At 35.1% G+C, this 23,473-nt stretch overlaps 2 protein-coding genes across 2 annotated transcripts in view; both read left to right on the plus strand.

The window, feature by feature from the left end:
• The window catches only part of LOC129454956 (fibrocystin-L), a 120,679-nt gene extending 116,276 nt beyond the window's left edge, over positions 1-4,403 (plus strand). The window contains exons 71-76 of the mRNA XM_073858428.1: positions 243-378; positions 674-1,036; positions 1,170-1,321; positions 1,413-1,559; positions 1,788-1,941; positions 3,622-4,403. Of these exons, the coding sequence (XP_073714529.1) occupies positions 243-378; positions 674-1,036; positions 1,170-1,321; positions 1,413-1,559; positions 1,788-1,941; positions 3,622-4,106 (1,437 nt within the window). The 3' untranslated portion in view covers positions 4,107-4,403. The remainder of the gene's footprint in view (positions 1-242; positions 379-673; positions 1,037-1,169; positions 1,322-1,412; positions 1,560-1,787; positions 1,942-3,621) is intronic.
• A 6,646-nt stretch (positions 4,404-11,049) lies between these two features.
• On the plus strand, positions 11,050-14,775 carry LOC141351617 (fibrocystin-L-like). Its single transcript, XM_073858724.1, has 9 exons — positions 11,050-11,116; positions 11,302-11,379; positions 11,528-11,672; positions 13,435-13,531; positions 13,641-13,698; positions 13,782-13,875; positions 13,990-14,043; positions 14,406-14,476; positions 14,579-14,775. The coding sequence occupies exons 1-9, from the start codon at positions 11,050-11,052 to the stop codon at positions 14,773-14,775; spliced, it is 861 nt and encodes a 286-aa protein (XP_073714825.1).
• The last annotated feature ends 8,698 nt before the right edge of the window (positions 14,776-23,473 follow it).

The raw sequence follows: 23,473 nt of genomic DNA on the forward strand, positions 1-23,473 counted from the left end.
TAATACATACAAATTAGTGTATAATGGATTATGAGCATCCACAAAAGCAAATGCATCACTAAGTAATAATAAAAATATAATAAATGCAACTATAACTGTTCTTATAATAGGTGTTGTTGTGTCTTTATAAATATATTTTATAATATATTGCCATCTATGGCATCATCTTATAGACAACTCTACCTTCATTTCCTTTATGTTTAGTAGATTTATGCATTAACCTTCACTTCTTTTCTCTACAGGCTGTTAGGGTGGCTATATTTTACTCAAATCCTCAGCGGTTAGACGTGTATGTAAACGACAATTTAGTTGCTCCAACTAACGCTCAGTGGAATGAAGGTCACACAGATTACACAACGCTTGAGCCGACATATCCAGGTACTGTAAAGTAATGCAAATTAATACAGCTCCCCCTAAAGGCTTGCAAGAGATTTTTTATTTGGGACATGTTTTAGGATTACTGTATGAAAAATTTAATTGTTATGCAGTAAAATGAATTTGACTTATTTAAGATTCTGTTTCGAGGTCACTAGTCAAATATGCATTACACTTTGGTAGGATGCAGACATTTTTAAATATATATATATATGAATATTAGAAAAAAGTTATATCTGAACAACATACTGTATCAGCATTACTAATTCCATGCATTTTGTTTTTTTTCACTCTTTAGGTGAATATCTTCCAAGTTTTGACTCTGATCACGGTTCCAACTTCTTTGACCCAGACTACAATATGTTGTACATACTTCTTCGTGGCTCACAACCGGTCCAGATCCGCACTTCCGCGGTTCTTTTTGTGGCCTTCAACCTCCCGGCCATGACTGAGGCAGAGTTCTTTGGACCTAATCTGGTCAGAAATCTGGCTGCATTCCTCAGAGTACCACCGAATATGATTCGAATCACCAAGATCATCCGTGAGGGCAGCAGTGTACGAAAACGCCGTGCGACTGGACTGACGGTGGAGATTGAGATCAGTCAGCCACCCATTCAGACCATCAGCACCAACAACACACACAACATTGACAACACCACCAGCATCAACAACAGTACCACCACCACCAGCATCACTGGTAAGGCAAGATAATAAGGTAAATTATTGAAATTGAATAATTGAAAGGTAAGATAACTTTACAGTGTATAAAATACCATTATGAACCTCTGTTGAAGATGACCAGCAGTTTTTGGTTCTGAAGAATGCTGCTGATGAACTGGGCCGTGCTGCTGTATCAGGCGATCTGAGTCAATCTATCGGCTTCAGTGTGTCTTCCCTAAACATGATCACCCCTCCACCCTCATCTAGTGACCCATCCTGGAGTCAAGTAAGATATTTATCAGCTCATGAATTGTTAAGATCTAGTAATAATAAAATACACCAAACTGTTTATTTATTTTCCTGTGTTTGTCTGTAAGGTGGCCGCTCAGGAGGTGACTCGTGAAGACCCACAGGTGGTGTCGGTCAGCACAGTGTCTTCACTGATAATTGTGGTCGAACCGGTGGCTGCGTTGTACCCTGGACCCCTCAGCGTGCAGCCCAGCATCATGGCTGTGGATGCAGAGGTGAGACAGAATCAACTATGACCTTGGCTAAGCACCACCTTAAAAATTGTTACAAATCCTACCTTAGGATTCATTGGCATCCATCATTTCATTAGACACAGCCACAGTAACCGCAAAGGGCTGATAAGGATATTCATTCAGAAAACTATTAAATAAATTCAAGGAAACTGTATTTTATATTGATTAATTCTACATTTTTTTTTTTGCATGTGTTTTGTCTGTTTTCAGGGTAACTGTGTGTCTGTGGGTGTGACGAGTCTATCAATCTCAGCTGTACTCAAAGATGCTTATGGTAATCCAGCAGAGGGACTTTCTGGAAACACATCCATCCTGTTCAGTGACTGCTGGGCAAATTACACAGACCTCAGCATCTTAAACACTGGTGAGTTCTTTTATCTCTGTAAAAAAAAACATTAACAGATGTTTTATTTAGTTTATATGTCTTTTGATTTGAATCGTGCATATCACTTAAGTCATCAAGATTTAAAGGGACATTTCATCGATAGGAACATTAATCTTTATAGAAAGTGGGTCATATTGTAATCGAAATGTAACATAAGTTTAGAATTTTGTGCCTATTTGACCGAGAAAAAACAGAACATGACTTAATGGCACATTTGTAAGAAAAACTACAACTCCCACAATGCACCACAATGCACAGCTCTGCAAGCCACTCCCATTAATCCGAACACGGCTCAGATATGCTATTGTGTACATAAATGCCACGTTAGTAAAACAAAGAAAATAGACACCACTGTGTCTGACAGATACCAATCATGACTTACTTTTAAACGTGATGTTACATTGTGTTACACACAATAACACTCTAGTCTGGTGTGTAGCAAAGTCTAATTCAAACAGTAACGTGAGGTGTTAGATTCGCAGTACAAATGTCTTTTCAAGTACTTAAAAAAGGGTATGCATATTAAATGTTTATTTAGTTTTACCAATTTTCTTTTTGTCTCTTGTTTACTGTAATTACATATCAGCCTCATTGCTTTCACAGTATAGAAATATAAAACACCGCTCAGATATGCTACTGTGTACATAAATGCCACGTTAGTAGGCTATAACAAAGAAAATAGAAACACTCACTTTATAGTCAGACATCCGTTTATCCCTGCACACAAACACGTCCACAGCACAATATCTCCACAGACGTGCTGGCTAAGCGCTTGTGCTCGTAAGCCGAAACACGTCTTTGAAACAAACACGAGCAAAATGCCCGGGACCATTCACCAAACAACGTCCATATCCTTATCTGATGCAGAAATGTTATAAAGCAAGCACACAGCGAGAGTACAGGCACTACTAGTCCGTCCAAGCTCAAGCCAGTCCGGGCTTCTCTAAAGTTAAACGGGCTAAACAGCAGAGGCCGAGGGTTGCGGCGTCTTCCCCGGGCTCCTCTACGCACCCAAAGCCCAAGCTTCGGCCTACTCCTCGGGCTTCTGTTCCTCCATCTGCCTCAGCTCTTTGCTGTATTGTGGCTAATAAAGATGCAATGAACAGCGGATTAGAGCATCACACTTGCGAAATCACCCTCTTTCATGTCATATCAATTACCTTTCGCTATTATTGTAAATAGAAGTCTGGCTTGCTTCACAACGTCTGTTAGCTTAGCTAAGCATAAAGATGGCGGCTGATTTTTTTTCCGTCTGTGTTCGTATATTTTTGTAAGTCCCACCCACCGATCTGTAATAGGTCTGTAGCGTGAGTGGGTCCCACCCATAGCCCCCACCTTGGAAAAATGAGGAATGAGTGTCTGTTGTCTTTCACCCTTGACAAAGATACAGCCGTCCCTTCTTTCAATGACGCAAAATGGCGATTTTCACATTATTGAAAGAAGGAAGTACAACACTTAAATCTGTATTTCTTCCGTCTAAAAACATGACTGGGGTTTTAACGATACAAAGCTTAATGCAAATCGGCGAAGTGTCCCTTTAATAATCATTCTTACAGTTTGACTTAATTTATGATGTTACAATCCTTAAAAAAGGTGTTTGTTAATTGTTAATGGTGAGCATCTGGGAAGCCTGTCATTTTTCTCTGTATCTTTTTATAGGTGTGAACCTGAAGTTGAAATTTAGTCTGAATGAATGGAATGCTGAGTCCAGATCTTTTACTGTCAGAGAGGGGACCACTCCTGCGCAACCCCCAGTTACAAATCCTGGTCAACCCCCAGTTACAAATCCTGGTCAACCCCCAGTTACAAATCCTGGTCAACCCCCAGTTACAAATCCTGGTCAACCCCTAGCCACAAATCCTGGTCAACCCCCAGTTACAAATCCTGGTCAACCCCCAGCTACAAATCCTGCTTCACCCCCAGATACAAATCCTGCTCAACCCCCAGATACAAATCCTGCTCAACCCCCAGATACAAATCCTGCTCAACCCCCAGATACAAATCCTGCTCAACCTCCAGTTACAACTCCTGCACCTGTGATTGTCTTCCCAAGCATCTTTGACTCCAGTCCATCAATCTCATCACCATCTGTGTATCTGCTCGTGCTGTTAACTGCTTTACTCCTCCTGTTCAGAGAAACCTAGAAACTAAACCAAACAATGTAAAAACTACAATGTGCCTTCTCTGTCCATCATTATAAATACATGATTATTATGTATTTATTTTTGTTGCTTTCTCATAATTCAAATATGTATCATTGATTTCTATATTATCCATATTAAGTCTGAAAAAATTCCTATGATTACTGCAGAACAATACAACTATTACTCTGGGCAAAAACAAAATGTAAGATATTTTTGAATATTTCAGTAAATAATACTCTTGCTTTACTTTGAACTTAATAGGCTTCTGTCACCATTAAACATCAACTTCAGCATGCTTGTTCTGTCTGTTTTATTCTGAACAGTAGAATCCAGTCAGGTGTTGTTATTATGACCCATCACTAGAGGTCGTTAAAGTCCAATTCTCAAACTCTACCTGCCACTGTATAGACGAAAAACAAAATGCCATAGTCTGTCACTAGCTGCGTTTACATAAAATAGGTTACTGGTTTGATTACAAACAGATTATTAGGCTCTAAGTTAAATAAAGTCACATGCAACCACTTTGTTAAAAATAAACTTATTTTTATTTAAAATGGTGAGTGTACGTTTATCGTATGAGTGCAAATGCTTTAAACTGATCAAAATTTAATTTTAAAAATTTAAAAATTTCTATTTGAATCTAACTCTCATATCAGTTTGAATCTCAAATTACTTTCTTACTTAGTATTTTTACTATCTTACTTAGATAGTCCACTTTAGACATTTTACTGATTATAAGTAACTTTGCAACTACTTATCAACTACTTATCAACTACCAATCTTTAGGTAATTAGTAAACTGTCTGCTTAATATCTACTAACACTTGATTGCGATGATATCTCAACAGACATTCAACTGTCTAGAAGTATCTTTGCATGTGCATGTCAACTTATTCCACTAACCCAAACCTCTTCCCTAACCCTAACCCTTACAGTCTACTAATACTCTAATGACAGTTAGTTGACGTATAGTTGTAAATTATTGAAAGTTAGTTGACATGTAGTTGCAAAGTTATTTATAGTAAGTAGAATGTCTAAAGTGGACTATCAAAATAAAGTGTAACCTTTTGTCTTGTTTTCAGTAGAAATATCTAAAAATGTATTTTGTCTTGATGAAAAATGACCTAAGAAAATAAGTCTTTAGTTTTTAGACAAAAAAAATCAATTTAAGTAAATTTGTGCTTAAAACAAGCAAAAATATCTGCCAACGGGGTGAGAAAACTTTGCTTAATTTAAGTCTTTAAGAAAAATGAAAACTATTTTAAGACTTTTTTTTCACCCCATTGGCAGATATTTTTGCTTGTTTTAAGCACAAATTTACTTAAATAGTTTTTTTTGTCTAAAAACTAAAGACTTATTTACTTAGGTCATTTTTCATCAAGACAAAATACATCTTGATTGGTAACACTTTATTATAATGTTCATTAGTTAACATTAGTTAATGTATTAACTAACATGAACAAACAGTGCCGGCCCGAGTCTCTTGGGGACCCTAAGCAGAATTTTTTTGGGGGGCCCCCTCCCACCAATCAGAGAAATCAGAATTTTCTTGTCTTGAATTATTTATTTATTAATTCGTATTGATTCATTCATTCCTTCATTTATATTACTTGTTTAAGTTATTTAATTGTAAAAACGATTCGGGGCCCCAAGCAGCCTAATTCACTTATGCCTCGGGCCGGCCCTGTGAACAAACCATGAGCAATACATTTGTTACAGTATTTATTCATCTTTGTTAATGTTAGTTAATAGAAATAAAGCTGTTCATTGTTTGTTCATGTTAGTTCACGGTGCATTAACTAATGTTAACCAAATTTTAATAAAGTATTAGTAATTGTTGAAATTAACATTAATAAAGATTAAAAAATGCTGCACAAGTGCAGTTCATCATTAGTTCATGTTAACTAATGAACATTATAATAAAGTGTTACCCACAAATTCACTAAAATTGATAATTTTTTGTCTAAAAACTAGACTTATTTTCTTATGTTATTTTAATTTAAGCATCTTAAATAAAGACTTTGTAGATATTTCTACTGAAAACAAGACAAAACATGTTTTGCAGTGAAACGTTTGTGGGACTTTTTAAAATATTTGTTTATGTATTTTACAATACAAATTATTTTATTGATAAAATCCAGGGCCCTGTTCCCCAAAACGTTCTTATCGCTAAGTAGTTCTTAACCTATTCCTTAACCTCTCTCTTAACTCTATGGCACGATTCCCAAAACGTTCGTAGGCTAAGTATATCTTCTGTAAGTCACACTTTCGTAAGGTTGGTCTGGACCATTTGTAAGCTCTCTCTTAGCGTTGTTTGAGTGCAAAATGCTATCGCTGCAGTCTTTAGAAATTAGTGCAGCGCAGTACAAGTCAAACTATGGTATGCTGACAATGATTTTATGTTATGGACATTTTTAAGACTTATAATAAAATATGTTTGCAATGGATACAGGACTATTTATGCAGTTGACTTTGTTTGGTATCAGAACTAATGAATCAAAGACGAAAAGTTCCCCATCGAAGTCTGTTCCCTCTATGTTTATAGCGTTTTCATCACGTTACATTTATAATTTATTTAGAAACATTAAAGATTTTAATTGGTTATACTAAAAAGCAATAATATCATGTATTCTATTATACAATTTATTAAATATTTCATATTTGACAGTTTTATGTCTTTTAACATATAGCCTGTCTTTTTCTTTTTTTTCTATCTACTGTTTGTTTTAAAACTGTTATGTTTCCAAACATAATAAATATTTATTATACATATAATATGATTCATACTGTAAAATAATTGACTTACAAGAACAGTCAAGATACATTACATAAATGCACACATATACATCTCAGTAGCCATTAACACTTTCAGTGTATATAAAGAATAAACGTATAATGTGATAAAAACGCTATAAAAAACTAAACTAAAGGGAAACATTGGGGGAACAGAATTCGACACCGGCCGCGTAACCATTTAGTTCATGACAATTTTATTATTCGGAAACACTTATGACATTTTGCCTGACGTGGCTAAATTAAAAAAATCGCCTCCCAAGACAACCCATTATGGAGCTGCTGGATCTTCTCAGACCATAATTCTGTATCTAATTCTCTCTCTCTCTCTCTCTCTGTCTCTCTCTCTCTCTCTCTCTCTCTCTCTCTCTCTGGGCTGCGTTTCCCGACAACGTTCTCTCTTAGCGCGCTACGAAGACTCTTAAGTTAAACCTTAACTACAGGTTTACCTTTTCTAGGCGTGTTTCCCGAACTGTACCTTAGCGGCTTTCTTAAGGTATTCTTTCTTACGTACGACGTTACCAGGTGCTGTCCATGGCGATGGTTCTGAATAGGTTGATATCGATTGCTCGACAATCAATTGTTCACTTTATGTAATAGGTACTTCGCTGCGTTATCAGAGAGCGGTGTTATTTATTAAAGAAACATTTCAGAAATAGTTCAAGTTACATTTATTAGGAATATCTGGTAAAAATATTTCAAATTGCAAACAACTAAATATAAACCTTGTATATTTTATTTTATATCAAACCCGTGCAAAACTCGCAACTTCATGTCCAAAAGTATAATGCATAAACTGCTCCAATGCATCCATTATTCCTTCACTTTAAAGGATAATTTATATGAGGGGTTCCCAATAAATGCATTGCACAGGGAATTAAGGTGGGTCGTGCAAGTCACCTGGCTTGGCATTACACTTAAAATATAGAAAAACAAATTGTTGTTCATTAGTTCACGTGTTTATGTGTTTGGACACTGCGCAAGCAGCGCGTTTACAATGCGGATAACGCTTAATGGACGCATTTCTGGAGCCGCGCCTGTCTGTTTACCTTAAACATAACATAAAATATATATTATATGATATATAAATATATAGTATGATTGTTTTAGGTTTAAGCTTTGATTAGTTTTAATGTGGAAAATTTGTTGACCTTATACAAGCAATTATCAAGTGGAGCATTTTCTTTTTAATGTTTATAAAGAATATGGCATGCAGTTGCCTCAAAGTTATAAAACATTAAAAAAACTTCGATGCAAAGTCGAATTAACATCAATAATAATATTTAGGAAAATCAACAATTATGATTTCGTGATGAATGTGCTCCCGTGGCATGCAATTTTTTAACTTGATTTGTTTTATTTGCAGCTAAAATAGCCGGTAAACTAAAGATTTAACGGATTTGAAATGCACAAATAAAATAGTAAGATTCGCTGTATAGCTGCCTGCCATAATTTCACCAACTACTCCACCCAAAATCTTTTTTTAATAGTTTCTTTAGCCTGTAATAATAGTTCACAGCTGATGTTCCTTTGGAAAAAAATATAAAAAATCTAACAACCATCAGTGTAATAATGTCTAATTATGTGAATGTTTTATTATTTAAATAAATAAAAAATGCCTAATTTAACACGGAGTGTACTTCAACTTTTTTTAAACAGATATTTAGTTATATAGACTGCAATCTACACAAGCTTTTATCACAGTCATGGCCCCTAGCGGAGTCAAGTGGGATAAGGTATAGCTAAGATTGCTCCAGACCAACCTTCCGAACGAACGACTTACAGAAGAGATACGTAACTAAGAACGTTTCGGGAAACACGTATTAACGATAAGGTACAGCTTAAGGTACAACTTAAGAACGACGTAGAGCTAAGAAGGTTTCGGGGAACGCAGCCCTGTTTGTAGATATTGCTTTTTATTGAAAACATTAAACAATGGCCAGCAATACCGCATTAAAAGGAAGTAACTGCAGCTGCTTGCAAATCAATTCTGATCGTAGTACATTACCATTAGTATAAAAGTGTATTAAATATTTTTTTAAAGTCGTTAAACCCATGTTTAACGTTGATGATTAGCGAGGAATACCCGGTTCGTCTACCCGTATTACTGACAATTTGATAATTTAATTAATAGTCTATATTTGACGGATAACTTAAACTGTGTTAAAATAAATGTTACTGGAATAATTTGAGTAATGTTACATTTGTATAGAGCGTGTTGTCTTTCTTAACGCTGTAATGCACCTTCGCGTGAAGTGGAGAATCGATCCCTGAGCGATCGATCGCAAATAATTCAGCACCTTCACTTGGGACAGCAACATTGTTATGTCGAACTTAGAGGCAGCGTGTTAGGAAGTTCCTAAGGGACACTTCGGGGAACTCACTTAGGAACATAAACAACTTTGCTAAGATATATCTTTTTGGGTCTTCTTAGTGCGTGTTGAGTGAGTGTTATCGGGGAACCGGGCCCTGGCAAGTAAGAAACAAATAAATTAAACAAAAGACACAAAAATCTGTGTGATTGTCAGGGTTATATGACTTGTTTTTATCCATTTTTAATTTTCTAGGCAATTATACCAGTGATCTCCAAGCCTCCACCCTTCCCAATTTTTACATTTTTTTGTGCCTTCATAATAACAGAAAGTGAAAGTAAATATTTAAACAATTTTAATCACAGACTTTAAATAGCACTGAGCACCTTTACACATTAAAAATAACGTGTTTTTTATAGCAATGCCACAGACAAATATTTTTTTTTGTTATTTTTAATACAATAATTATTGTTATATTATTAATATATTTATCTGCTTAGATCAATTATTATGCTTAACATAATTACTCAACAAATAATCAACATGGCAAATTAAATTAAGTGTCAACAAAAATATATTATGTTCTTGAAAACTGCCACTTTTTAGATTGTTTGGCACACAAAGTGAAAATGCTGTCTTTTGTATCCACCCTGAGGGCAGGTACTATAAATAGAGTAAGTTGTGTTAGTAAGATTAGTGTGTGTGTTTTTCAAGAGAGCTACAGGTATGTGTCTCTGAATATTAATTAATGTAAATTTTGAAAAACAGTACACATTAAATTTCTAAAAGCTAATTTAACTTAGCATGATTTGTTCTCTTTTAATAGGCTAATCTCTTTTAAAGGGGTCATAAACTGTCTTTAGTTTCTAATGTTTTTTTAAATATGTTTTCACATTAAAAACAATACAAATTTTGTTATGCACCATGTTTAAAAAGCACTTTGACTAATGCTGGATTCAAAATAATCAGCTTAATTTTTTATGTTTTTTAATCAATTATCATCTTAAAAATTTTTGTCTGTCTCTGTATATTTTATGACAGAACTGAGGCTGTAAAAATCTCTCATGTAAGAATGTCTAACCTCTTATTGAACTTACTCAATTGAACCAAACTACACTGAAAAAAAATGATTTATTGAATTTAATAAACATTTTTAAGGTAAGTGGTTGCAATCAATTTATTTAAGCTACATTTAAACAAAAGTTTTATATTTCATTTTACTTTACTAATCTTTTTTGTTTAAATGTAGCTTAAATAAATTGATTGCAACCACTTACCTTAAAAAAATTATTAAATTCAATAAATCATTTTTTTTTCAGTGTAACATAGTAATTGCACCAGAGTAGTGCTTGCATAGACTCAAGTAGTTGACTACTTCAGTCTGCAATGATTATTTTGAGTTTGTATTAACAAAAACTTGAATGGTAATGAACAACAGTTTCCTCACTTATACAATCTGGCTTAATCATACTAGTAAAGTTATAATTTGTTAAAAAAAAAACATGACATTTTGATTTGTGTACGTAATGCTCTACCTCTGAGCTATACAGGAGCACTTTTATATGTCAAAAGGAAAATTGTATTTCTTAATTTGTGATCCCTAATAATTAATACGACATACAGTACTGTATGTAGGGTTTGTAGGTTAAATTTCATTAATATTATGAAACTGTGCTACATTAGCCTATATAATCTTAACAGTTCAATGCAGGGAAATAAAAAGATTTCTAACAGTAATCTAATAGACACTTGTGAACACAAGTATTAACCCCTTTATTTTTGGTGCAGAAGTGCTGGTCGCATTGCTTTGAGGTGTGAGAGGTGTGAGTTTTGGAGAAGATGGGTCACAGGGGGTGGCAGATGTATCTGACGCTTGCTGTTTTTATATTACTGTGGAGCTCTGCAGGTATTCACTTTCTTCAGGTTAAATTTATTCATATCAGCTGCAACTTACTTACTATCCAAAATGTATCATGCTATATTTCTGACCCTTTTAGTGATATCACAACATTGTCAGTCTACAAACAAGACAGACATTAAATATATTTCAATTAAAAGTTTTCGTTACTACTCTTGTCCTGTGTCATTTAGGAGCGCAGCGGATTATCCAGTTACTCAACTTTTATGGAAGCGTCAATGGAGGAACAAGGCTGACCATACAGGGGGCAGGTATATTAAAAAAAACCTTTTCTCAATAAAAAAAGTAAATTGCATTTGTTAATGCAATGGATTTTGCATTAATGCGCCTTGGCTATACAAATGTTAAGTGATTTCTAAAATTCTTAGAAATTCTAAGTGTTTGATTAATTGTCCTCAGGTTTTGCTCAAGCCAGTCAGTTCAATTTAAATGCAGATGACCCAAACGTTGGCAACAGTGTGACTCTGGTGTCTTGGACAAGATCGATTCCCTGTGATGTTGATAAAGAATCCAGTCACTCTAAACAAATTGTGTGCTGTACAAGGCAAGGAATTGCCTACTTTTTCCAGCTTTGAAAACACAGGCTTATGTAAAATAATTAAAAAACTGTTATAACTATATATAGTTTAAATTAGCATATAATGAGATGAGTGCCAAATTTGACATGTTTATTGTCTTCTAGCTTCCCTGACCTGGGTACCTGATGTCAGACCTTTATTCTTCTCTCTCTCTCTCTCTCTCTCTCTCTCTCTCTCTCTCTCTCTCTCTCTCTCTCTCTCTCTCTCTCTCTCTCTCTCTCTCTCTCTGTCTCTCTCTCTCATATGACCTGCGCATTCTCGAGGACGTTGAAGCTGTAGACCTCGGAAGATAGAGCGCATGGTTTTAAAACCGCGTTGTGCAAATGAGCGGTAAAAACCGGGTGGCAATTTCGTACTCAAGAGCATGAATCCTACTTTTCATAGAAATGAAAAACTTGCTTTGCGTCAGTGGAAAGTGGTCGCTTAAATATGACCAGGGGTTTCTTTCATAAGATTTGAACTGAGGCGGGTCTGCATTAGCGCGCGCCTGTCTCGTCCATCTACATGGTCTTTTTTGCGCGTTCCCACGCCCATCAATCATCCATTGCGCGTCTTTATCACCTTGCTTTTTTAAATATTTTTTTACTCAGTAACGGATATGATTTAAAATGTAGCGAAGTACAATACTTTAAATAAAACATACTTAAGTAAAAGTAAAAGTATAGATTTTCAAAACTACTCAAAAAAGTTAAAGTACACAAAAAAACTACTCAATTACAGTAACGTGAGTAAATGTAATTCGTTACTTTCTACCTCTGCACAATAGAATACTTCAGAATTAATATAATGTCATGTGCATGATTTCATTAATCTTATTTTTTACTGATTAGAGTGACAAACATACAGTATGTTGAGACAGGGCCTGTGATGGTACCTTAAGAGAGTTGTGCATAACCAAATTCTTGTTCACCTAGCCAATTAATTCAAGTTATTGCTTCTTGAACCGGTTACATAAATATAGCTGGTAGGACTGTGTCTTGATTATCCGACCAAGTTAGAGCTAATCAGTCTTATTTTTCGGATTGAAATGAGATTTTCATTTAACTGACTCAATACCGGGGAACCTCTTTTCATGAACACAAATATCTGGCCCTCTCTGCACCTGCATTTCTTTCCGGCTCTCCTAGCACCCAACCGGAACTGTGTATATGAAAAGTTACATCCTACATGCACAAAAAACTAAATGTTCAGTGTTTCAGTGTGATTGGGACAATGGTCTCACTCCCATAAAAACAGCATTCAATGATAAAATGTAACAATAAATTAGGCAAACTTCACACAATGTTAAGAGACACCTCCCACCTTAGGCATGTAAACCAATCACTGAGGTGCAGCCCCTGGGTCCACAAGACCCAAACACTACCAAATTCCAATCGTTATTAAAATGCTTTGTTCTCTCTGGATGTTTTAGGAAAGTTTGTAAAAGGTCCGTGGGATTTTTCTATAAAATCTGAGCCCCACGTTGCTGTGCCTCTTCAGACTGTGCATTTTTTATATTCCCACTTTCTTGTGTCATTTCCAGCCAGAAGATGCCTTTTTGTCAAATAATCATTATTTGGAAATCTTATATTACTGTTTTTAATTTCTTAAATTACTATAACTATTTAATGACTAAGTATTTGTCAATCTGATTCAATTTTATTATCTGCATGTTTACTACAAGAGCAGAACTTAGGTTAATACATGATGTCATGTTTCAACAACAAGTGCTTGCTTTGTCTTTTGCAGAGCTATGCCTGAAGATTACTATGTGGTGCGGGTCAGTGTGGATGGTGTGCCAATTCAAAGGTGTAATTATTACTGGTATAGCAGTTGCATATTCTCTGTGAGTGATAAATACTTTGGTAAACTGTTTACTACAACAAGCTCTTATTCTTTCAAAATATTAAAATACACCACAAACACATTTACTACAAAAATCTGTGTTTTTAAAGAGTAAATTGTACAAAACACCCACCATTGAAAGTCTTAGCCCACTGTCAGGTCTTCCAGGTAAGATTCTTAGTTATAGTTTGTTTGTTAATAACTCATTTATGCTTTACTGGACAATTATAGTTTTTAATGTCAATGAATAGGAACTATTGTGACAATGCAAGGACAAATTATGACTGATGTGTATGGAAGCAGTACAGACAGAAGTTTAAATGGAGATAACATACGATTTGTGAGGTCAGAATCTAATACACAATGAACTGTAATTATTTTATTGAAATATTAGTTTGATCCTTACAGCCATGATAATAGTTTGATCTGATTTCTTTTTTAATGTTTTTTTTTAAACAGGGCATACATGGGTGGCATGCCTTGTGAACTACTGAAACCTGATTCAAATGAAAAGTAAGCAAATGTGAAGTGCAACAATATAAATGCTAAAGGTCAATGTAAACTGCATAAATTGCTTTCTTTCCCAGGTATGGCCTGAAATTGAACTATGAGAATAGAGGATACATGAGTTGCAAAATGACAGGAACTTATGTTGGTGAGGAATTTAGTATTCAAACAGAATATTAAACATAATAATAATCATCGTTAAAGAAACTTTTGTTATCTTGGTCTTCAGGCCATCACAATCTCAGTTACATTCTGGATGGTGAATACGGGAGGTCAGAGGAGTTTGATGTTACTTTAAACCAAATTTACACTAAAGTTTTTGCATTTTATGTTGTTGAAAGTCATTATAAACATTGAGTTTTTTCTAGGAGTCTGCCAGATCTTGTGCTTTTAAGGGTTTCAGCGTTGAACAAGCTTGCCATGTTCCAGACATACGCAGGTACAGTATAAAATTTTTTCCTATTAATAAAAAAATGTAATTCCCTGCAAAACAAGATTATTTGAAAACCTTGGCCTGTTGTTTTTTTAATGTGTGTTTCAGAGGTGACAGGCATTTCCCCGTCTGTGGGTAGTGTGTTGGGCGGCACATCATTGACCATTAAGGGGCACTACTTTGATGAGACTGACCTACCAGCTGTGGTCTTAGTAGGAGGTAAACCTGATGTTATGTCAGTGGTTAATATTTATTCAGTGTTCAAAATCACAGAGTACACACGGAAAATCTGGGATTTAAAATAGAATGTAAACTGTAAAATTAACAGTGCAAAACACAATAAAAATATGCACAATTCTGCACTTATTTGTACCACAAAAGGTCAGATTTCCTCATCATCAGATTTCCTTTACGATGAGACTGAATGCTTTGTAAACACATGTACTACAATTTTAAATTATAAAAACAACCAATACAGACCAACGTATTTATTAAAAATAATTACAAATATTTGATGTAGGGATAAATAAATTCATAGTATTTTTTCCTTTAGGTGAAGCATGTCAGATTCAAACCTTTTCGGATGAGAAGATAGTCTGTGCGACTCCTGGTTATGAAAGGACCAACATGACAGTGTTTCCAGGTAAAAACCTGAGATCTGATCTGTGGCGCCATAACAATCTGTCTTAAATTCCCTTTATCATTTAATGTCGCACTGTACACGTGAGAACTGTGAATGAATTATATCTCTTATTTGACCATTAGAAACAACAATATTTTGAGACACACAAACAGTAATTTTTTAATGTGGGTTTTTGGCTTCATTGCCGTTTTTTAGAGATGCATATTTAGGCTATTGTCATTAGGAACATGTAAAAATATAGTTATGAGTAGCAACTTCTTCCTCACCCATTCTTGTGCCGCAATGTCTTATGGGACTTTTTTTGTAACTCATCCGTTTAAATTACATTAAGCCTTAAAGTTCTGCATAGTTAAGGGAGTGGCCACTTGAGTGAGGGGTGAACTGCCACTGGTGTCACGAGAATCGAGCTAGGCGGGCGTGGTTTCTGCAACCAGCCACCTCAGCTGCCCCGCCTCTTTAGCCATTTTCGGTTATCTGCAAGTGATTCGCGGCCAAGATGGCGACGGCAGGCAACGCCTACTTTAAGCTTAAAAAATTATCTTCACAAACCAATGGGTGACGTCAACGACACTACATCCATATTTTTTACAGTCTATGCTTTCACCCCAAGATGGCAGAGGCATAGGACTGCTGCTGGGTGCTGGTGTTGCAATGAAACATTCTATTGAGTTTAGCGTCTTGGGTTCTACGCTCTTCCTCGATTTCAAGAACACATCCATGCGTTCACTGTACTTGTGTTCTTGAAACCAGACTTTGCAAAATCACAGAAGAAAAGAATACATATTAAGAAATGGCCATTCAGCTATGGACTATTTTATCCAGCGGAAGGAAGACTTTTAGTGATTTTACTTCATGAATGTTGCAATGATCTTTTTTTCTCAAATATTTATATTGTGTGGTAACTATTTTGTGTCGTTGAAAACGTCGCTGCAGATTGGGGGGTTGTAGATGTACAAGACATATGTTTTTATCACATAATTCATATTCTACATAATGATAATTAATGATGTGCTTGAGAAATACTAGTTGTATTTAATGATGTTTAAACTGTTGTGTTTCCAGGCAGCAGAGGATTAAAAATGGAGATGTGGAATGACAGTAATCCCAGCTATCTAGAAGATGTTTTGAACTATAATGCCAGCATGTCAGGTTATTCTGTGCAATGGGTGGATTCCCTGTCATATGTGTGGCCTGCTGAAATGAGTACCTTAGTGGCTCGATTGAGTGGTTTCTTTGTTCCGACGGAAACTGATAACTACTCTTTCCAAATCAATGGACATCGCTGCATGCTTTATTTCAGCAAGACAGGTCTTCCACAGGATAAAGTATGCCAATGATAACATTTTATAATTTAATTTGAAGTAATCAACCCAGCCAGTTATGTAAATTATAAGCCATTGATTATCGTAACATGTAACAATGTAATATTTAATTTAAGGTTGATATAATTTGATACTTTTTCAGGTCAGGATTGTATCTTACCCTACGTACAATTACAGGTCAGCGGTCATGCGTTTAGAGAAGGGAAAACCGTAAGTGTTTTTTTAAGTTTTCAGATCAGAAAATCTGGTGAAATTCAATCAAATGCAAAATAAAAAAGCATATGTGTTCTCAGTGTAACCTGTTATTGTTTTCTACAATATTATATCATACGTAACAATCTCATCTATAAAAAATGCTTTGCTGCTTCCAATGTGCTGCAGGTACTACATTGAGATTCTAGTGCAAACATATTATTCTTCTTATCAAGCTTCAGTTGATGTGTCATTTTTCAAAGACATCAGTCCTTTCACGGACCAGCAGACTTCAGAAGCCATCCATGAGAAACAGCAGATAAAAGCCAACTATTATGTTTTTCCAGAGAAACAGGTAAAGTTTTCGGAAGTTAAAAGTGTTAAGAAATTCATAATCAGCACTGTACGTCTAAAACTGTAAATGTGAATCTCAGATATAAACTACTGTACGCATTTGTGTTTAAATATTTTGTGATGTTTTAGGTGATTCGTCTTGAAGGATGGGCACCAATAAGCGCCATCCAAGAGGAGCAAACTTTGAGAATCAGCAGTAACTGCTTTTCTATGAGCATCTGTGAAAACACGTATTACATTCTGGCATACAGAGATCAGAAAACAGGTGCATTACTGTACTTTACTCACTACAGATATTGTGAAAATTAAGTTATTGTTGTTCTGTATTTGTTTTATGTTTTATCCTTCTTCCAAATATTTTAATTCACCATCCTCTACATTTGGACTCCTCAGTCTTTTCCTTTTCCTTGATCATTTTTGTTGTGTTGTTTACTGGTATTGTTTTGCATATTGAAGGACCGATTCCAGTCAGCGCATCAGCGTTGGACTTACAGAACGCTCTGAATGATTTGTGGACAGTTAAACCAGACAATGTTACAGTCACAAAGCAGGAACTAAGCACAGAGTCACTTTACAATGTGACATTCAACTCAAATAGAGGTGAAATAAACAAACATTACAATGCGGGGCATACACGGTGCGAATTCTGACGGTCCGAACGTCGTGAGCTCTCGCACACGACACGAGTGAGTTTATGCGAAAATAATTCATACGCAGTCACACACGACAAGATTGTACTGTAGGATTTGACGAATTCTTGACGTATGCATTTTCGCACCTGTGAGTGGCAGAATGTACAAAAAATCAAACATGAAGAATACGGCAAAGATATTGGCTGAAGTGCCTGGAATTTCTGTTCTTTTGTATTTCTGTTTATGCATTCCAAAATGTCTAGTGCTGTGGCGGTGAAGGAATTTCTCTGGCAGTGGGTTTTCGTGCTATATTCGTTCTATATTGCTATTATTAATGTTACATATTGTTGCTTTTTTATAAATATGACCGTTTAAAAAACAAATTCAGTGGGCCTATTTATTTATTTGTAAATGCAGAATGAGGAGCAATGAGGTAAAACGCAAGCTAAGCTAACGTTACACGTCTTTCCCTTTATGATTATTAAGATAATACATCTACAGCCAAATATTAATTTGTAAAACGAAAATTAATTTGTTCTATATTGCTTTTATTAATGTTACATATATTGTTGCTTTTTTATAAATATGACCGTTTAAAAAACAAATTCAGTGGGCCTATTTATTTATTTGTAAATGCAGAATGAGGAGCAATGAGGTAAAACGCAAGCTAAGCTAACGTTACACGTCTTTCCCTTTATGATTATTAAGATAATACATCTACAGCCAAATATTAATTTGTAAAACGAAAATTAATTCGTTCTATATTGCTTTTATTAATGTTACATATATTGTTGCTTTTTTATAAATATGACCGTTTAAAAAACAAATTCAGTGGGCCTATTTATTTATTTGTAAATGCAGAATGAGGAGCAATGAGGTAAAACGCAAGCTAAGCTAACGTTACACGTCTTTCCCTTTATGATTATTAAGATAATACATCTACAGCCAAATATTAATTTGTAAAACGAAAATTAATTCGTTCTATATTGCTTTTATTAATGTTACATATATTGTTGCTATTTTATAAATATGACCGTTTAAAAAACTAATTCAGTGGGCCTATTTATTTATTTGTAAATGCAGAATGAGGAGGTTACACGTCTTTCCCTTTATGATTATTAAGATAATACATCTACAGCCAAATATTAATTTGTAAAACGAAAATTAATTCGTTCTATATTGCTTTTATTAATGTTACATATATTGTTGCTTTTTTATAAATATGACCGTTTAAAAAACAAATTCAGTGGGCCTATTTATTTATTTGTAAATGCAGAATGAGGAGCAATGAGGTAAAACGCAAGCTAAGCTAACGTTACACGTCTTTCCCTTTATGATTAAATTATTAAGACAATACTTCTACAGCCAAATATTAATTTGTAAAACGAAAATCATTTAATTTAATATAAAGCACATTGTCTAGGCTTGTTTGCATTGTCTAGTGCAAATGTACGGACCCTCGTTCAATGCGGTGTCTTGAAGTAAAAGTGAGCCCGCATTTGTGCTCCTGTAACTGTACAAAATAAATGCCATACAGAAGGCATTGCATATTAATATATGGCATTTTCTCAGTATGCCTATGTAAATTAATACATAGCAATATAGTATGAAAACAAATTATTCATTATTTAAATAAAGTTTCAGAGATAGCCTACATTTTTAGTCATTTAAATATTCTCATCATTTCAGAACAAGCTAAGGCTACCATAACAACTTACATTGGGCTATATCATGTGTTTCTTTGGTTGAAAATATGTAAAAAAAAAAAAAAAAAAGATATGTATACGTGGGTAAAAAATACCGAACAAAATCGTTTAAGCTCACTTGTTAAAGCGAAGCTCCATAATGAAAACGTCTCCGCGTATGATCATCGTGTTTAATGTAGTCTCTTGTCCGTTGACAATTTATTTTGTATTTAGTATACGTGTATAAAGTGTAAAACAATAAATGCATATCATTAAACATGGACATTCCGTTGTTTTTTATTCTATGTCGCAACAGCCCTTTTAATATCCATTCATTAACCCTCAAGAGTTCCTTTAAAAAACTTCCTTAAGTGTTCCTAAGGCCACAAAATGACACCTTCCCAAAACTGCTCTAAAAATATCATACGTCAATATTTTCTTTCATTTTAAACGATGCTATCTTTTAGAACTACTTCTGCCTGAAACATGCATATCAAATATTAATATAATTTGTGAAAATTTTAACCCTTTATATGCCTGTTTGTTTACATTAGCCCATGTTTTTTTTAACAGAAAAAAACAAAAAAACTAAATATTTCCAAAAAACACATTTGAACCACCATGTGATTATTATTATTATTATACCCTGATATGGGTCAAAGATTGGTGGCAACATTGATTTTCATGCATTGTTATTTTTTGAACAGGGTCAGATTTTATAAAAAACTTCCTTAAGTGTTCCTAAGGCCACAAAATGACACCTTCCCAAAAACTGCTCTAAAAATATCATACGTCAATATTTTCTTTCATTTTAAACAATGCAGTCTTTTAGAACTACTTCTGCCTGAAACATACATATCAAATATTAATATAATTTGTGGAAATTTTAACCATTTATATGCCTGTTTGTTTACATTAGCCCATGTTTTTTTTAACAGAAAAAACTAAAAAACTAAATATTTTCCAAAAAACACATTTGAACCACCATCTGATTATTATTATTATTATACCCTGAGATGGGTCAAAGATTGGTAGCAACATTGATTTTCATGCATTGTTATTTTTTGAACAGGGTCAGATTTTATAAAAAACTTCCTTTAGTGTTCCTAAGGCCACAATATGACACCTTCCCAAAAACTGCTCTAAAAATATCATACGTGAATATTTTTTTTTCATTTTAAACGATGCAGTCTTTTAGAACTACTTCTGCCTGAAACATACATATCAAATATTAATATAATTTGTGGAAATTTTAACCCTTTATATGCCTGTTTGTTTACATTAGTCCATGTTTTTTTTAACAGAAAACACAAAAAACAAAAAATTTTCCCACAAAAAAACATTTGAACTACCATTTGATTATAATTATTATTATACCCTAGAATGGGTCAAAGATTGGTAGCAACATTGATTTTGATGCATTGTTATTTTTTGAACAGGGTCAGATTTTATACAAAACTCACACTTGTGATCCTAAGGCCAAAATGACACCAAAATGACACCTTCCCAAAACCTGCTCTAAAAATACCATACATCAATATTTTTTTCCACTTTAAACTATTAAATCTTTTAACACTACTTCTTCCTGAAACATACATGTCAAATATTAATTAAATTTGTGGAAATTTTAACCCTTTAAATGCCAATATGTTAACGTTAATCGAACCACAGTGTTCAGCTGATGTCGTAAAACCTTTTGTGGGACATCGTAGCCCAAATAGTGACCTGTCCTGATTTCTCACTCCAGAGACTGAGAGCTAATTACTTTTTTATCTGTAGACACCGGTCAGAATGAGCAGCCCCACATACGCCTGCAGTTTCTCTGTCTCAAGATCTCTCCAGTCTGTGACTGTCTCCCATGTAGGTTTGTCATGGCCCCAATATGCTGCAGGATTTCATGCATCAGCATCAATGAAAAGCTTGAAGTCAGGGCTGATTCGGGCAGTGGCATAGAGTGTGAGCGCTGGGATCAAATCTCTGGCTGCGGGAAAGTAGCGGAGCGTCTCCATGTTTGTGGGAGACCAGAAGATTTTTCAATTTTTGACGTCCATCCTGCCGCCACTTCATCCATCTCCTCTCCTCTCTCACCTCCTGACAAGTCTTCTGAAGATCTCTCAAATGAATTAGACTCCAGCTGGTCTACTTCTACCTCTGAGGCCTCCGTGTCGACCTCAGAATCCTCGGAGGAAGATGAGGAGCCATCCTCGCTCTTGAAGTGCATGATTATTTCAGGAGCCTTATGTGTGCTGTAATGCCTTGCCATTTTCATTACTTCTGCTATACTGTTCATACTTATAGCAGTGTATTTGCATAAACCACATGAGCGAGAAACAAAATGAAGATTGATTTTGTTTTGGTTCTGGCCTCTCATCGTTTTTATTACTGAATTAGTTTATAACGCAGAATGTGCCTTTCAAAGAGAGAAGAATTTGGATATGTTGAATATGCCCCCCTGCCCCACTCCTCACCGACCCCCCCCCGACATCACCCCACCCCCTTACCACTCAGACACACTTTTTTTACACACACACCAATTTTCAACATTAAAGGTTTATCTTTTCAGCAGCTATGCGGTCCGCAGAAAACAGCAAAAATTGTGACATTTTGATGAATGCATGAAATGGTAAAAAGTAGCGCCACCTGGTGGACAAGTATAAAAATTAAAACTTCAAGGCCAGTAGTTTAAAATGATATATTGACATAAAGGTATGTATTAGTTTATGTTAAGATAAATGGGGGGTCAAAAATGGTAGTTATAATGGTTTTCAATGGGGCATTTTTTGTCCGAAGGAACACATTAGTCGGTTTTTGCGTAGCTTAGCCATTTTAAGCTAATTTAAAAAACTGAAACCAATATTCTAAAATGTATCAAAAATGATTAACCTTTGGCAAGTTTGGGCAATATTCAATCATCACAGTCAAGATGGTTTAAAAATCAAAATCAAAATGGCACAAAATGTCCCTAGGAACTCTTAAGGGTTAATGAAACTATACTACAGCGACTTTGGCACAGCTTGGATTACACAAAAATTGCGACATTCTTTGTCCATCCTGTACTGTTTAAACCAGTGGTCGCTGCACGGAGTCTAATATTTTTTATATTTATTTATTACATATTTTAGTTGCTTATTTTATGTTTAGATTGTAAATAATGATAAGGGGCACAAAAGATTTACACTGGGGCACGTGCCCCAGTAAAAGGGGTCTAGCGACGCCCCTGGTCCAGATTTGAGGTAGCAGTGCCACATTTGTCTTCCTTCTTCTGTGTTTTCTGATTGGTCAACTTCAAGTGCTTTGCCAGATCGTCTCGTTCACCCGCACCAACACTACGAATTTATACCGACATCTCCCAAACTTTTTTGACATGTTTAAAAATTATCGGGAGGTCGTAAGGTGCTCGTAGCCTGCTCGGCTCGGCTCATAATTCCTCTTACACGGTGCGAGCCGCGACCATAGGAGCATGAACGATTTGCTCCCGAGAAAAAAAATCGCACGCGAGCTCCTACGACAGCAAAAATCGCACCGTATACGCCCGCCTTAAGTGATCTGTTTAAATTCCTTAACTAATTCTTTCGAGACCATCTGAACCAAGGAAAAAATATAACTGTAAATGTAACACTATTATTTTCATGTATTAAAAAGTTACACACTTTAATTTTTACACTGAGTTGTGACAGGCACACTGGGTAACATCTCTTTTCAGACTGCACTCAGTTGGTTTCTATCATTCTGTAATTGTTTCAATCTCAGGTGACTTTGAGGATCTTCAGTATTGGAGCATGGGGCCAGATGTTAACATCACAATAACTGAAGAAGTAAAAGGGAAGGCCAGTCTGGAGAGTTTCACACTGATGTGGGATGGAGTTCCTTCTTCTCCTTTGCCTTATGATGCATCTGAGATTGAGGTTTTGTTTGTTTATCTGATAAAACTTTAGGGAAACATTCTTGTACAGGTACATGTATTTAAACACTTTTATTTTGTGATTTTAAAGGTCCTGGATGCATTAAACGCGATGGTCTCCGCTAAATGTTCATCCCAGATTCCAACCACTGAGAATGTCAATGTGAAATTTTTCAGAGATTATGAGGATGATAGTGTAAGTACAGCTTGCATTGACAATTAGAATCAGACTAATGTCATTTATTAAATTTATAATACGCTGCAAAAAAGTTCT

The sequence above is a fragment of the Misgurnus anguillicaudatus genome, chromosome 20 (genome assembly GCF_027580225.2).
Source record: "Misgurnus anguillicaudatus chromosome 20, ASM2758022v2, whole genome shotgun sequence".
NCBI lineage: Eukaryota > Metazoa > Chordata > Actinopteri > Cypriniformes > Cobitidae > Misgurnus > Misgurnus anguillicaudatus.